This window comes from Phocoena phocoena, chromosome X (assembly GCF_963924675.1).
Source record: "Phocoena phocoena chromosome X, mPhoPho1.1, whole genome shotgun sequence".
NCBI lineage: Eukaryota > Metazoa > Chordata > Mammalia > Artiodactyla > Phocoenidae > Phocoena > Phocoena phocoena.
This window is the reverse complement of record NC_089240.1, coordinates 87338482-87355813: the sequence shown is the minus strand read 5'-3', so window position 1 is coordinate 87355813 and position 17332 is coordinate 87338482. Positions and strand designations below refer to the sequence as shown.

Below are 17332 nucleotides of genomic sequence, written 5' to 3'. Positions count from 1 at the left end.
AGGAGAATATACCTAGCTCTGACGCTGAAAGGCAAGAGCAGAGGAAATTACTTTTCTTGGGCACCTGCCATGAAATATACACTAAGCTAGGCCCTTTTACATACCTTATATACACTAAATCAGCACTGTCCCATAAAACTTTCTGATGGTGGGAATGTTCTATGTTTGTTGATATCTAATTTGGTACTAACACTAGCCATAAGTAGCTACGGAGCCCTTGAAATGCGGTTAGTGCAACTGAGGAACTAAATTTTTAATTTTACTTAAATTTAACTAATTCAAATTCAAATACCTATGTGTCTAGTGGTTACTGTATTGGATACTGCAGCTCTAAGATTATGAAGCAGGACTATTTGTTCCCATTTACTATATGTTGAAACTGAGGCTCAGAAAAATTAAAGAACTTGCTGAAAGTCACATAAAATAGTAAATAACTAAATCAGATTCAAAACAAGGAGTAGAAAGTTTAGCAGGGTAGTACTGTCAGATACACCAGGAATTACCTAGGCTCTACTACTTACAAGTTACATAACCAAAGAGAAATAATTATAGTCTCTAGAACTCACTTTCATCATCTATAAAATAAGGATAATTATCACCTAATTTATAGGCTTATTGTTGAGATTAATGGGTTAGGGCTGTATAGAGTGTCGCTTTCAACAACTGTCTTTCCTCACCATCCTTTTTCCTCCCCCACACATAGAAGAGGTTTAGACATAAACTAAAAAAGATAACTGTAGGGTAGAGAGCACTTGGGAAATATAAAAGCAAGAAAGGAAACACTCATGAGCTTTCATGTGATATTTTATTATAGAATGGAGATGAGGGAAGGTATGAAATCATCAAAATACTTCCATTTATTTGGTTTGCTTCCCTGCCCTCTTCTTGATGCTCTAGTCAACGTTAGCCAAGGCAGGGAACAAGGTGTCTGTGAGCATTCTGAGGCCCAGAAAGACAAGCTACTGTGGCTGAACAACATAGTACTGTCAAAGGCTTGGGCTCAAAGGACAGGTAAAGTTCCATTCTGGTTCCCAAACTTTTGTATGCACTGAGAAAATAAAAGGCACCTCTTCACGATAGTTTTTAATCTGTGAAACGGGACAGATAACACGCAGGGTGTCTCAATAAAACATATACAGCATTTATTATTTTGCTTTACATTCTGTAGTACCCTCTAGTGGAGTGTACAAAAATAAGCATTGTATTTCTGCCCTCCAAAGCAGTGCTTTTAACTTCAGTGTGCATTGGGATCACCGTAACAGTTTGTTATAACAGATAGCCAAACCCTACCTACTCCTAGAATTTCTGATTAATTAGGTTGGAGGTGAGAATCTAAATTTCTGACAACTTCCCAAAAGGTGATAATGATGCTATTGGTGTGTCTGGGAAACACTTTGAGGACTTCTGCTCTAAATCCTGCCCTTTCCGGGTGTGTGCTTGTGTGTGTGTGTTCATGAGCACACACATGCATGCATGCACACATGTGTAAGATCTATAACTGAAAGAGGTATAACTTTTGTTGTTTGATGTTCATTTATTAGTATGCATCTAATAAGGATTTTGTGAAGAATAAAAGAATATCCATGTGAATGATATGACACAGCATCTAAAATACAGAAAGCATGAAAAAAACTGAGGATCACAGAACATTAATCCCAGGTTCTCAGAACTAGTAAGTGTGGAATGGGGTTTAAAATTACGCCTCTGGGCTTCCCTGGTGGCGCAGTGGTTGAGAGTCCGCCTGCCGCTGCAGGGCACACGGGCTTGTGCCCCGGTCCTGGAGGATCCCACGTGCCGCGGAGTGGCTGGGCCAGTGAGCCATGGCCGCTGAGCCTGCGCGTCCGGAGCCTGTGCTCCGCAACAGGAGAGGCCACAACGGTGAGAGGCCCACGTACCGCAAAACAAATACAAAAACAAAAACAAAAACAAAAAAATAAAATTAGGCCTCTGACTCCAAAAACATAATAGTTTAACAGGACCACTACAGAAAATAGGGTGAAAACACACATATCTAATCGTAATTTCAAAAGTAAAAAGATCACTTTTCAATACCAGGGTCCAAGTCCAATAAAGAGAAACATCTTTACTGACAAAACAGCCATCTATATTTTCCCTTTGTTGGGGGGCAGCATTTGAAGAGATCTTAACCCCACAGAAAGGGTTAGAATCTCATCAGCATTAGTGCCTGGGGTCATTTATCACTTCTGATTTCCCCCCCCACCCGCAAAAGGCAAGTAGGAAAGGAGAGAGAGATGGGGGGAGGATTTTTTTAAGGAGGAAAGAAGGAAAGAAATGAGGTAAAACGTTTGAATCAAGGGCCATAGTCCCCTGCCTTGTAGGGCTAGTAACAGAAGTTAATTTGATTTTTCCCTAGCAATGAAAGATATATACGATCTCTATAGATTGGAGAGTTCAACAAATCAGAAAAGGGGGGGAATCCCATAATTCCAAGGACCAAACAGCCAATCCTTTGCTGGAATTTGGCGGCATCTAGTGGCAAACTCAAAAGGTATAAACCTCACCCAGAGAACTTTCTGGAAAATTAAGAGTGCGTACTTGCCTGAAGAGCACTCTGCGTGGAGATCAGGACAAAAAGGTAAGAGAACCTCAGCCCCCACAGAAATTCGGAGTCCCTAGTGGAGGGGAAGTCTGTCGTATATAGATATTCTCAGCAGAAAATTGTGCCAGGAGAATTGGAAGCAACTTGAAGAGGGGAGGGCGGAGGGAGCGGGGGGTTGGGGGGGGAAGGCTATTAGGGAACAGCAAAGAAGCTGCTTCTTGGAATTGCTAATATGAGAATGGGAGGGTTTGGTTCTTCACCGCTGGAGGGCTACGGTTTAGAACAGGATTTTCACGTGGAGAAAGACGTGGGAAGAAAGTGTATTTTTAGGATCTAAAATTAAATCGATTGGGGACACCGAAATATTTCTAGCTAAGACCCTTTATCTCAGTTACGGTCGCCTTGCCTTAATTACTTAATTTTCCTTTTCCTGAGAATAATTTTCAAACATACACAAAAGTAGAAAACGATCCGTTGAGCGCGCGCACCTACGCGCGCACACACGCACATGCACCCGCTTCGGGACACACACCGGCCCCAACGCTAGGGGCGCACGCCTGCGCACACCAGCTACCTCCAGCGCCACGAGGCCTGGCGTTCACGCACACGCCAAGCCCAAGGCCACGTGGGCTCGCCCGCGCGCAGACGCCCTGACACTGCGCGGCCGCAGAGCCCCCCCGCACCCCAACTCGCACACACATCAAAACCCCCACTCTACCTTATTTTTTTTTCCTCCAAGAGTTGTGCAACAGGTTCGGGGGCGTGGCCCCAGATTTGACCTAGCGCTTCCCCACTCGCGGGAACCTTAGCTCATTTCCGCCCATCCTGTTTCCGCAGGCCACGTAGACACTTCCTTTCCCAGTGGAAAAAAAAAACCCATAATGCCTCCCTGCAGGAAAAAAAAAAACAAAAAAAACCCCTCTGGTCTGGGGAACTCTGGGTCGTGAAAGTAGGCCACGTGAACACCCTGCCCTATAGACTTATGACCCAACTCCTGTCGCGCTTTTGGAGGGCGGGCTAAGGACCTAAGAGGGCGAACGTCATTGGCCAGAGCCCGCACTAAAGGAGGAAGGTGACTGGTTTGCTTCAAGCCTTACCCGTGAAGAAGCAGGCTGCTAGCACCCGCCTTTACTGCGGCGAAGTGTCATTGTTGACGTGGTGGGCTTCGTCCAATCATTTGGTTATAGAACATTCTAAAACTTAGACAAGACGATTGTGACTGGCTGGAGGGCATAAACCCGCCTCCAGGGTGACGTGTCTGCCTATGGATATCAGTTGCCAGAGAAACCTGGCTTTACTATGGCGGTTGGAGGGTCGGCAGTGATCACACGTCGGCTGCTGGAAAGAGCTGGATTCTCGTTTCAGGTTTCGGGGTGGGGGTGGGGAGAAAGGGTTGACGCTTTCCTCTTATCGTCGCGTATATAGACAAGATTAACTAATGGCTTTACAATCTGGCAGAGCTAGATTCAAATTCCTACTCGCCAACGCCCAGCTTGGGCTGGCTGCTGTTCTTTCTGCGTCTCGGTTTCCATGTTTGTAAAGTGGTGATAATAATAGTATCTACCTCAGAGACGTGTGCCCCCGAGGCGTGTGCTGTATATTAGTGCGTGTAATATACGAAAGCGAGGTAATATAGTACGTATAATAACTTAATACGAAGCCTGGCTCCGGAAGATAGTAGCTATTATTGTGGAGAGAAAAACCCGGGTAATAGAATGAGAAAAAACATAAAATTATGTAAAGTCGTTCATTACAGTGCTTTTCCTGCCCATCACCCCCTTCCCTAGAAGAAATTCGAGATATAAGAGAGACGTATCAATCTTTACCGATGAAATAATTTATTTGGGAATTACCTCAAAATAGCGGGGATTGGAATTTTCCATATTGAAAAGTTTAAAAAAAAAAGCGGCTTGGGGGTGGGGAGAGATGGAGAATGAGAGCGAGCTGGAGGTGAACCGCATGCGAGGAGTAGGCCTTGTTTGGATCCTGATTCGGACACACCAACTATAAAAAAATAAATGTTTAACACGCATCGGGAAATTTTGAAGACGGATTCGATATTTGATGTTTTTTAAGGAATTAATGACGATGTTTTAGACGTTGTAATGGTATTGTGGTTATGTTTTCAAATTGTCTTTAGCTTGTAGAGATAATATACGAAAATATGGATTAAATAATAAAATGTCTCGGATTGGCTTCAAAATACGTTGATATCTAGGATTTGCTTCAAAATAAGATCAGCGGTAGGGGGAAGTGGGGAGGGGTATAGATGAAACAAAATTGGCCCTAAGTTAATCGTTTAAGCTGAGTGATGGCCATATGGGATTCCTTATATTATTCTGTCTACCTTGGTATGTGTTTGAAAATTTCCATAATAAAATACAGAAAGTCAGCTCTTCAGTGAGCTTGAAAAAAACGGAGTGGGGGGGAGCAGTGGGTGGGGTTATAGATAAAACAAGATGGCCTTCAGTTGGTAATTGTTGAAGCTGGATTATACATTCGTATAGGTTTATAATATTGTTCCCCCTACATTTTTATCCATTTGAAATTATCCTTAATAAAAAGTACTTTAAAAAAGCAAAAACAAATTATCAAAAATCAGGGTAAATGTACAATAAGGTAAATTTGAAAATGTAACCACAAGAAAGGAAAAAAAACACTTGTACATTATTTATCAGCTTTGGTGTCCTTTGTGTGTGATAAAATGCATTGATGGAAAAGAAAACGTTCATCTCATATCTTTTTATTTTATGTCCTTTCCTGTCCCCTTGTTTGACCTTCTAGGCTACCATCAGAAAAACTAAGTTTGCTGAATAGTGAGGATCAGAAGATCTGATCCTGATTGCAGAACATCCCTAATTACAGAGTCTTGGGTAAGTGCCTCCCTTCTCCTGGCCTCAGCTTGCAAACAAGATAATTCCACATAACCTTCCTAACTGTCCAGGAATATTTTGAGGATTAATAAGCGCCTGTCTAGGAAAGCACTCTACATTTATAAGAAGGGAAGGATGGAGCTAAGTCCATTTGTGCTTCCAATATAGAAAGTGCCTAAACAACAGAGGGCTGTATAATTTTACATTCCTTGATAAAAGATACTGTAATTGATCCCCTCTAGTTAGCTCCATACATCTTTTTTTTTTTTTTTTTTTACTTTGTGGCATCCCATATGCAGCATAATTTAGTGGTTAAGAGCAAATACTGACTTCCTGAATATAAATCCTGGCTCTGCCACTTATTGTGTGATCCTGGGCAAGATACTTACTCACTTTGTCTCTAAATTTCCTCATATGTAAAATAAAGATAATAACAGTTCCTACTTCATCGGATTGTTGAGGGAATTACATGTAAAATTACAGGACATTGTTTGGCACATATAAGTGTTTGATTTAATAATTATGACTCTTAGTCCTTCTGCTTCATCCTGTTTTACACACACGTGCACATGTGCACACACATGTTAATAAAAGCAGTGGATACCTTTTTGGAGTTGTAAAAAATAATAATACTGTTGGTTTCTCTCCTGATTTTCCAGAAGCAGCAGTTACTACTAGAACTGAATTCTGAAATTATAACTTCTGACTTACCCTAACAATCTAGAAAGATATTGAGTATGTTGATCGTATTTATTTATAAGGGAATTTCCAGGAGCTATAATTTTAACTAGCAAATCATAACCATATTCAGTCTGCTAACAACTTTTATATCATTCCTGTTTTGTCTCAGACTCAAAAAATATCTGTTAAACATAAAGGAAGTGTTCCAAGATCCAGAATTGATGTAAATGTAACTGACATGGTGTATATGCATTTAAAGGTTTATTCCAACAAACTGTTGGAGATATTGTTCACACTCACTTGTGACACATTCATACACAAAAATGTCAGCATTTGGAGTCTCTATTCCTGAATGGCCCATCACTTGCATGAGGAGATGAAGGAAGGTTTTTCAGTCTCTTGACAGTTTTATTTTCCCATGGAGTCACGATATTTTCCTTTTTACTTTTTGTTCTTCTGAAAGCTAGGTTGCAGAGAAGGGCACTTTCTTGGTGGGAAAGATGCAACAGATGGGTAGGCACAGAACCCCTTTACGGGAGGCCATTTGGAGAATGATTAAAGGTGAAAAAGAGGGAGGTGTACTGTTAGGCCAGTAGCAGCTCAGAGAAGACAAGGGTCAAGGTAACCTGAAATGGAGAAAGCCTCAAGGAGGAAAAGGACCTTGACCAGGGCCTCTGAGGATGGGCAGAACCTAGAAGGGGGGAAGGAAACCAGTTCAAATGGAATGCCTACAAAGTATATGACATACAATGATAATTAACTGAAAAGTCTAGCTGTGTGTTAGAACCATGGATAAGAATACATCAGAAAATCATTATGAATTTTAAATATGTGTATTTTAATATAAATCTTTAGTCACATAATTGGTCATGTGAATCAGTCTCCTTGTAACGTAAAAAGCTAAAATATTACAGAGTAGGCCCAGGTCTCCTTTTCTCATACCTCCAATTCTGTTACTCTCCCCAGAGTTAACCACTATTATCAGTTCTATTTCCTTCGAGATCTCTAATTATGTACCTGTTTTAAAAATGTATATGGATACATATAAAGTATTGTTTTGTGTTTTCTTTTACATAAATATGGTGTCACATTATAGGTATTGTTTTGCAACTTATTTTTATTCAACAAATTGTCTTGGATGTCTTCACGTCCATTCATAGAGTTCTGATTCCACTCAGTGGCATTCCTTTAACTAGCATTATAGTCCATGTAATGGATAAACCACGTTTTGTTTTGCCAAATCACTATTGATGGTCCTCTAGGTTGACTCCAGTGTTTTGCTGTTTCAAATTATACTGCATCAAACGTCCTTGGGACCCATGTACAAGTGTTATTCCAGGGCAATATTTATGTCTTTAAACTGTAATGATTAAACCAGTGTTGATACTGGTGTGAGAACAGACATCACTGTGACAGAACAGATGACCTAGAAACAGTGATACCTTTAAAAATTGAATAATCAAAAATCATTGGGAAGAGAGTACCTTAAAAGACCCGTAGAACTCTAGGAATTTAGAATGTTATAAATAAGCAATTCAAATCAGTGGGGAAAGGATAGGCTCTAATAATTAATACTAGGAAAAATTAGCTGTATATTTGGAAGAAACTATAAAAATACTGAGAAATAATATAGGAAATCATTTAGAATACTGATTTGGGAGCATTTTCCCCCCGGCATGACATGCCAGAGTTCACAAAGGAAAAGGTTGTTGACACATTTGTGTTTCTTATACACACAGAGACCCACTTAGAAGAAAAATGACAGTTTGGAAAAAATATTTCCAACATACCAAAAAACCTTAGTATTTAAATTAAAGTCAATAAAAGAGGCAAAACAACCTAGTAGAAATGAGGATAAATATTTACATAAGAAAAAGATACATATGAATGTCTGAAGGTATGCTCAGTATCACACAAATGCAAATAAAAACCTCTTAACTACATACTAGATTTGACCCCCCCCCAATTTTTTTCCCAAAAAGATGTTTATCCAGTGTTGCTGAAGGTGTGGGTGAATGAACTTTAACGTTTTTGCTGGAAGTACAAATTAAAACATCTCTTTACAAATTAATTTGCCTCTATGTCATCAGAGTTGTAAATAAGCAGATCCTTTGCGCAGTTCCACTGCTGAGAATGTCCTGAATAATTACCTAACATGCTAATATGTCTGTAAACTGATGTCTGTTACACCATTTCTATAGTAATGAAGTATTGGAAACAACCTAAATGTTCATTTACATGGGGCTGGTTAAATTACATTATGTGGAGATTATAGAACGATGCAGATATTAAAAAGAATGAGCTAGATATGTGTGGATATAGATGGCCGTGATAAAGTGAGAAAAGGTGGGGAGCAATATGTATCTCACATTTGTCAAGACAAATCAAGTAAATGCATGATACATATTCACAATATGAACAGACACATTTAGTTTTAAAGGTAGGTTTTTGTGTGAATGTGTACATAAAAAGATTTGAAGGCATACACACTCATTCTGGGATTGAGGTGGGGAGGGAAGGTGGTAAGGGGAGAATGCCCACATCTTTATATATTCTGGTATTTATAATTACATAAAGGAACTATTACTCAAATACTACAACAAAATTAATTACTCAGGCAGGAGGAATATAGATTTTCAGTTCACAATTTAAATAATTTCTGGGTGGATTAAGGAATTAAAATATAAACATCCATTAAAATATCTTAATCTTTAAGCTTAATGGAAGGAAAAACCACATATTTCATCATACAAATCTTAATCTTATCAGACACTAAACTAGGGGATATGTTTGCCCAATATGACAATTGATAAACAATTGTAAATGTTAAACTCATTAAGAACCAACTCAAAATGAATGGGTAGAGGACAAGTAAAATATAACTGGCCAGGGAACACATTTTTTAAATGTCAAAACCACTAATAAGAAATACAAGCTGAGTAGATACACCCATTTTCCTTATCAGATTTACAGTGCTGGATAGCTGGTGCCGACCAGAGTTGTGAGGTTGAAAATTGGTACAACTTGTGGGGAAAGTAATTTGGCAACATAATTACCTCTTAACCTACTAAATCTGCATCTGGGAATCTTAAAGGAATAATGAGGACAAAAGATATTTTACTTACAGGATAGATTGAGGGGGAGGGTCACTTTCCAGAAAGGGGGTGGTTAAGTAAATTAAAGTATGCCCATTTGGTGGATCTCCTACAGCTCTCAAGATGTATGTATATTATAACCTTACTAACATGGGGAAATGATCCGTTGTAATAGCAAGTTTTTTTAAGTGAAAATCTGATTTAATACCAGGATGAGGTTACCTCGGAGTATTTACACAGAAATTGAAGATAGAAAACTAAGGCAAACATACGGATGTGTTTTCTCAATATCTGGCATACCCTAGAGCTGACCTGTAGGGAACAAGTGGAAAAATATTTGATGACTGTCGTCCCTAATTTGTGCTTCCATTTTCCCCATGTGTTGAATCACCTCCTCACCGATTCACTAATGTATACCATACCCACCAGGGACCTAAGTGCTACTGCAAAAAGCACAAGATACATATTACACAAGGCCTATGGCAAATGGAGGTTAATGATGTAGTTCCATAAGCAAAACTAACACATGAAACATTTAAATACTAAGCTGTGGAGTACTAATGGCTTCATATGATACTGGCGATGGGAGTGAAAAGTGGGCTAGAGTAGTTAGGAAACTTAAAGAGGAAATGGGACTTTCGTGATATTTAGATGAGGGAGATGAAGGGAGGAAGCATGACTGGAGTTAAGAGTGGGTATACAAAGCCAGTAAACAATGTTAATAAAGTCAAAAACTGGCAGATTTGAAGTTTAAAACAGCTCAAAGCAATATATAGTGCTAACGTTTTTAATGAATATGCACAGCACGTCTGCCACCAAGCCATGGAATAATGTAAGCTAGGAAGGGAGGTACAAAGTACAGTGACCTAATGAAACTCCATAAATTTGTATTACAAGTAGGAGCCAGACATCAAAAGGATGGGTCTTCCCTCCGTTTGATATTTGGCTTCCTACTCCAGGTAGTAATAGTTGCTTGATCTGTAGAATACTCAGATGAAAATAAAGGTACTGAGACAATTCTCAGAAAGGCTGCTTCCCTGGCTTTATTAAGTCTGGGCAAAAATCTTGACTCGTGGGTATTTTTCTGTACCATGTCAGGTATTTCGTTCAACTTGGGACTTTATATGGAAAATAGAATTTGTAGAGAAAGATGAAACTCACCCACTTAATGAGAGCCAGGTAGAATTCCTTGTTGTAATTTTCTCGCGCATAAATATATGTAATCAATGCCAAGGATATACAGTAGGTTCAGGGATCATTCTCAAGTTCCTCACTAAGGAATTGATGATGACCAGTGTGACTTCCAAAAGAGTTCCTATGCAGCCTGGCTCTACTTCTGTGTGTTTTACAGTCTGGCTGGCACTGGGTCATCCTGCTTTCTTTAGTTGCTATTTTAACTATACCCTTGTTTTGTGGAAGGTCTGCCCATTATTAGTCCCCAGTTAGGTTTTCTGGATTTCACCTATATAACTTAACTAAATTCTCTGATATCCTCACATACTGCGTCCCATCTGTCCCAGTCACAAATTTTTTTTTAGAAACACTTTGTAAGCTTGGTAGCTTACAATATAATGCCATGAAACACCAGCCACTCTCTGATCCTTCACAGGATGCGTCTATATATCCCTCTCAGCCAGAAAGTTTCTGATTCCCAGAGGGTCAGTGTCTGTATTCACAGATCTTGATGCTCTCTGAGGAGCACCTTTGCTCTGATTTCTGCTGAGAGCTTTGTGTTCTGTCAGAGGATATCATTTGCTTAGTGATAGAACCCAGGCCTCTCTGCCAATAACTGACTTCCCTGACTCACAGCTCTAGTTTTCTGGCATTTCTCACCTCATTTCCTCTTCAGGGATCCCCTGACACCAGCCCACATAATCTTAGGGGCTAGCAATTGGCAAAAGGGCTTTTTTTCTGTGGGTTAAAATTGTTACCAGAGAAACCTGGTTTAAGGCTTGCCTACCATCATATCTCGTTCTCTCCCCGAGGTTACCCTGGCTTTAATGGTGTGTTTATTCATCTAGTTACTTTCCTGTGTATTTTTTTAATAGTTATTTGCTTATTTGGCTGCACTGGGTCTTAGTTGCAGCGTGCGGGATCTTTTTAGTTGCGGCATGCAGGCTCTTAGTTGGGGCTTGTGGGATCTAGTTCACTGACCAGGGATTGAACCCGGGCCCCCTGCATTGCAAGCACGGAGTCTTAACCACTGGACCACCAGGGAATTCCCAACTATCCTATGTATTTTTATACACATCAGTGTAAAACATAGAAATTGGACCTCACTGTTCATAAAAACTTTCTAAAATATTGTTATTTCTCCACTTGTGCTATCTCTGGGATCCTCTTATACACATTATTATGCAACTTGCCTATTTACCTAATAGTGTATAATTGAACATCTTTCCATGTCAGTACATGGATCTCTGCTTAATTCATTTGAATGTTCTTCCATGGTGTGCATACATAATAATTTCTATTACCATTTCCCTGTTGAAGAATATTTGTTTCCAGTTCTTTAGTATTACAAACACCACTGCAGTGAACATCCTTGTATCCATGTTCACATATGCAGGTACTCCTGCAAGGTACCGTGCTAGCTTTTCAGCCGCATCGTATTTATGAAATTCTTAACAAGAACCTGTGAAGGCTAGGGGTAATTTGCTACATTCCATAGATGAAAAAACAGGCTAAGAGAGCTTACATATCTTGCCCAGAGCCTCACAACCCATAAATGGCAGAGCCTTACTGAAGTAGAAGTATGTCTAACAGCAGAACTCATGTATTTTCTTTGATATCACAATTGTAAACCACATGTTTTTAAATTAGATTTTTTCCCCCAGTATTTCAGAAAAGTTTATCTTCATTGCTGATGTCTGCTTTCCTTTCTAGGTTGTGTCTCCCACCTCATCTCTCCAGACATCCCAGAAGATCTGTAAGATTCCATCTGGGAAAACACTAGGAGTTTTTAGAAGGGAAAGAAGGAAGAGGATTACGTAAGTCAAAGGACTTGTTTAATCTGTCATACCATAAGAATCACAGAACACTGTTTTTTCATCTTTATCTCACTAACCCTCTATGCTGCATTTTACAGTGTAGATTATCTCTTTTCCTTCTTGAAACTCTCAACTACTTTGGCTTCCAAAATAACATTCTTCTAATTCTCATATGGCTGCTCTGACCTTTTTGTTTTATTTGTTCCCTCTCTCTCTCTCTCTCTCTCTCTCTCTCTCTCTCTCTCTCTCTCTCCCCCCTCACCCCTTAAATACCATTGTTTCTTAGGTTTTTCCAGAATTCTGTACTTGGTTCAGTTTTTCTTCTACTACCAGCTATATGATGATTACTCTCAAATCTCCATTTCTGGTTTTGACCTCTCACCTAAGCTTTAAAGTCATTTGTTTAACTCCATACCTCACACTTACTACATCTAATACTGAACTTCTTTCCTCTCTAATCCATTTCCTCCTCCTCTAGATGCAGTCTCATTTGGTGATATTACTATGACCTAACCACCCATTCTCAAAACCCTGGCAGTCATCACTGACTTTATCCCTCACCAATTTATTATCTCCTCCAACAAGCTATTGGTGAAAGTGGTGTTCGGTAGCATTTCTTGTTTGCTCCGAAAATATTCTGTGCCTATAACTATCACTTTAGTAACCTTGTTGTTTTATAATTGTCACTTTAGATATTCGAATCCCTAGCGCCTAGCATAGTACATGTCCAGAAGCAGATAAGCAGTAATGTATGATGACTAACTGAATGGATGAATTACCCTATTTCCTATTATTTTATTGCTGATTCCAAACTAACCATTAAAAATTAGTGCTTTTATTAATTCATTAATTACTCAGGCTTAAAACTGTGGAGGCACCTTTGACTCCTCCCTCTCCTTCATTTACCAAATTCTATATTCAGTTTCTCTTGACTCTGTCATCGGCTTAGTTCAGGCCTACTGGACTTACAGAAAAACCTTTGCTGTTACTCATTTTGCCTCCAGCCACCTAAGTTAATCTTTCTTGTTTCTTTCATCTTGTCATTTTCCTGTTCAGAAGTCTTGAGTGTCAGTTCCACTGCCTTTTGTAGTTTAATTCATTCTTTTGCTAAAATTATATTCCTGTCTTTTGAGTGGCATTGAAAAGCTAATTTATGGGCAGGTCTGATGAGTGATTGGGTGGGCTGAGAGTAGTGGGTGGGTGGTAGTGAGGATCAAAGAGAGAGAAGAGGTAGTAAGTCACTTACAGTTAATTCGTTGGCCCTGAAATAGGATTTGAAATCCAAATTCCAAGAGAGTAGCGTGTGTTGTGCTTTGATAGGTTTTTAGGAAGTACGGTGTGTTAAAGGTCACCATAGAAAACAACCAAGTAAAATACTTTATATATTACAGTGGTTGGAATAAAAACAGGGTTGAATGAGTTCCAGAAAGCAGGGTTCTCAAACTCGTGGACAACAATCTGCAGACGAAGACAACTTCAAAAAACCAACTAGAAGCAACATGCAGAGAAGTAAGATGAGAGGGGCCTCCTCGGGAAAGAAGACAGCTGGTCCCCAGCAGAAGAATCTGGAAGCAGCACTCCCAGGCAGATGGGGGGGTCGCTCTGCAGAGAACCCCCCTTCAGGGTCCGTGAGGAAGACAAGAAAGAACAAACAGAAGACCCCTGGGAACGGAGATGGTGGCAGCACCAGCGAAGCACCTCAGCCACCTCGGAAGAAAAGGGCCCGGGCAGACCCCACTGTTGAAAGTGAGGAGGCATTTAAGAATAGAATGGAAGTTAAAGTGAAGATTCCGGAAGAATTAAAACCATGGCTTGTTGAGGACTGGGACTTAGTTACCAGGCAGAAGCAGCTGTTTCAACTCCCTGCTAAGAAAAATGTAGATGCCATTCTGGAAGAGTATGCTAATTGCAAGAAATCGCAGGGAAATGTTGATAATAAGGAGTATGCAGTTAATGAAGTTGTGGCAGGAATAAAAGAGTATTTCAATGTGATGTTGGGCACTCAGCTGCTCTACAAATTTGAGAGGCCCCAGTATGCCGAAATCCTCTTGGCTCACCCTGATGCACCGATGTCCCAGGTTTATGGGGCGCCACACCTACTGAGATTATTTGTAAGAATTGGAGCGATGTTGGCATACACGCCCCTTGATGAGAAGAGCCTTGCATTATTGTTGGGCTATTTGCATGATTTCCTAAAATATCTGGCAAAGAATGCTGCGTCTCTCTTTACTGCCAGTGATTATAAAGTGGCTTCTGCTGAGTACCACCGCAAAGCCCTGTGAGGGTCTACTGACCACTCACTGTTATGTCTGGTATCTGTAAACACTCTTTTTGTTCTTAGTCTTTTTCTTGTATAATTGATGTTCTTTAAAATTGTTAATGTATAACAGGGCTTATGTTTCAGTTTGTTTTCTGTTTTGTTCTAAACAGAAAATAAAAGGAGTGCAAGCTCCTTTTCTCATTTCAAAGTTGCTACCAGTGTACGCAGTAATTAGACAAAGAAGAAACATTCAGTAGAACATTTTATTGCCTAGTTGACAACATTGCTTGAATGCTGGTGGTTCTATCCCTTTGACACTACACAGTTTTCTAATATGTGTTAATGCTACGTGAAAAAAATGCCCTGATTCCTAGTGCCAAAGGTTCAACTTAATGTATATACCCGAAAACCCATGCATTTGTGCTCTTTTTTTTATGGTGCTTGAAGTAAAACAGCCCATCCTCTGCAAGTCCATCTATGTTGTTCCTTAGGCATTCTATCTTTGCTCAAATTGTTGAAGGATGGTGGTTTGTTTCATGGTTTTTGTATTTGAGTCTAATGCACGTTCTAACATGATAGAGGCAATGCATTATTGTGTAGCCACGGTTTTCTGGAGAAGTTGATATTTTAGGAATTGTATTTCAGATCTTAAATAAAATTTGTTTCTAAATTTCAAAGCAAGAAATCTGCAGTGTGCCTTTAATGTTACTGAGGCTGAGAAGTCAGCAGGCTCAGGAAAGATCTATGTGGTATTAAAGGAGAGAGTTCTGACCCCTAGTGAAAGAATTCCTTTTATTGGGTGGGGCAGCCAGGTGTGTACCCTGCCCGGCCAGTCTCCCTCATCTCCCCTCTGTGTGGCTTCTCAGGGTGGGATTGCTTCCTAGTGCTGCTTGTAAGAGCCACTTTTGCTCCCATGCTGCTTGCCTCTGTGAGTTGGGCTGCTATAATAGGATATTTAATAGGATATTTAATGGGATGTTTAATGGGTAATGGCCCCTTATACTTATGCAGACCTTTGCTCTTTCCCACCAGGGGGAGCATGGGCAGCCACCTTCAGTATTGTATCAGAAATACTTGTAGATTTGGGGCCAAGGATGGCAGCTTTCCAAGCTCCAGCATTGATGCCATGTTCCCTATGCTTTTATAATCCCTTGGACATAAAGATTGAGAATCCTAGAGTAGGGTGTCTGGAGAAGAGCGATGGTGTTGGACGCCTATGATTATAAATCCATCTTACATGAAAATTCCCTAGTCAAACCAAGTTTTGCTTCATGACTGTTTTTTTACTTCTTTAGTGAAAAAATATTCCATGGTTACTGCAGAAATTTTGGAAAATACACTAAGAACAAATATGAGCATAAGAATCACATATAATGCCACTGGATCTGTCAGGGTCCAGCAGGAAATAAATGAGACCCAAAATGGATGATTTGAGGAGTTTAATAGAGAATTTTTTCCCAAGTTGTCAGCAGAGGAGTCACCCACAGACTGGGTGACTTAAACAACAAAAATTTATTTTCTCATAGTTTCGGAGGCCAGAAGTCTTAAGATCAGGGTGTTGGCAGGGTTGGTTTCTTCTGAGGCCTCTCTCCTTGACTTGTAGATGGCTGCCTCCTCCCTATGACTTCACATGGTCTTTTCCTCTGTACCTATCTGTGTCCTCCTAATCTCCTCTTATAAGACCAGTCATATTGGATTAGGGCCAACCCTAATGATCTCATTTTAACTTAGTTACCTCTATAAAGACTCTATCTCCAGATACAGTCACATTCTGAGGTACTGGGGGGAAGTGGGTAGGACTTTAACATGAATTTAGAGGTGACTCAATTCAGCCTGTAACGGTGTTACTACATCTAGACAAGGAAGAGTAGGAGAGGAGAGAACAGGGTGAGGGAGGGAGTGTGGGAGACTGTGGAGTAGGAGCTGGGGAGGAGTGGGAGCAGGGGTGAGAGAAGGAGCAGGGTGAGGGGAGAAAATAGGAGCAGTGGGAGGGGGGAGGGGAAGGGGAATTACTAGAATGGTAGACAGCTGTGTGGAAAGGGCCATCTGATAGCAGCTGGAATCTTCAGGGTGCAATTAGCTCATAGAAACCTCAAAGACGGCAGAATCCAGGAAGAGGGGCTGGGGTGGTATACCTGACCTCACTCTTCCCTGCTTTTTATCTCCTGCTGGGTATTTCCCTTTGGCCATATTGGAAACCAAAGGGCAAAGAAGACCTATGATATATCTATATTGGTAAGCTTGGGGGACACAGCAGGGAGGAAAAGTAGATTGGTGGGGGTAGAGCAAATGAGATTTCTAGCACACACATACCTGAAATAACCATTGTTCACACTTTGCCGTATATTCTTAGAATTATGTCCTCTTTGGGACCTAGGGCCTTGGCCAACTAGTGAGATTCTTAACAAGGCCATTTATCCATTGAACTGGAGGCCTAGTAAACAAATGGATGTTAGCTCACATGCTTGAACATGTTAGAAATATCACATTTTAAAACATCACATTTCTAAAAATCACATTGCCTCTAAATGAACATAAATATGACCCTGAGATCCAACCGTAGCATGTTGGTGGGATAGCCACTTCAGTTATTATTGAGGATCCCCCATCTTTATTACTTATACAAACATTTTATGGTCGCATCAAAGCCTGAAGAGGTTCCCACTGACATCAGATGTCTGTCCACACTGGTTAGGAATGAGGTGCTCCTTTACTGAATTGGCCTGGTATCTTTAGATCCCTTGTCCCTGCTGCTTCCGTCAACCCTCTGGGTAGGGGGATCTTTAGTAAGACTAGGTGCCCAGCTTCTCTGAGCCCACCACAGAGTCTTCCTTGGGGCCTAATATGGAAAAACATGTCTCTGCTACTGGAAG

General features: G+C 40.3%; 1 protein-coding gene across 1 annotated transcript; it reads left to right on the top strand.

The window, feature by feature from the left end:
- The first annotated feature begins 2536 nt into the window (after positions 1-2536).
- MORF4L2 (mortality factor 4 like 2) lies at positions 2537-15140 on the top strand. The gene is made up of 4 exons (XM_065900645.1): positions 2537-2596; positions 5345-5433; positions 12096-12199; positions 13591-15140. The coding sequence occupies exon 4, from the start codon at positions 13615-13617 to the stop codon at positions 14479-14481; it is 867 nt and encodes a 288-aa protein (XP_065756717.1). The 5' UTR covers positions 2537-2596; positions 5345-5433; positions 12096-12199; positions 13591-13614; the 3' UTR covers positions 14482-15140.
- The last annotated feature ends 2192 nt before the right edge of the window (positions 15141-17332 follow it).

Bases quoted from the DNA above. Each gene is read 5' to 3' on its own strand.
- MORF4L2 (XM_065900645.1), top strand. From the start codon at position 13,615: ATGAGTTCCAGAAAGCAGGGTTCTCAAACTCGTGGACAACAATCTGCA.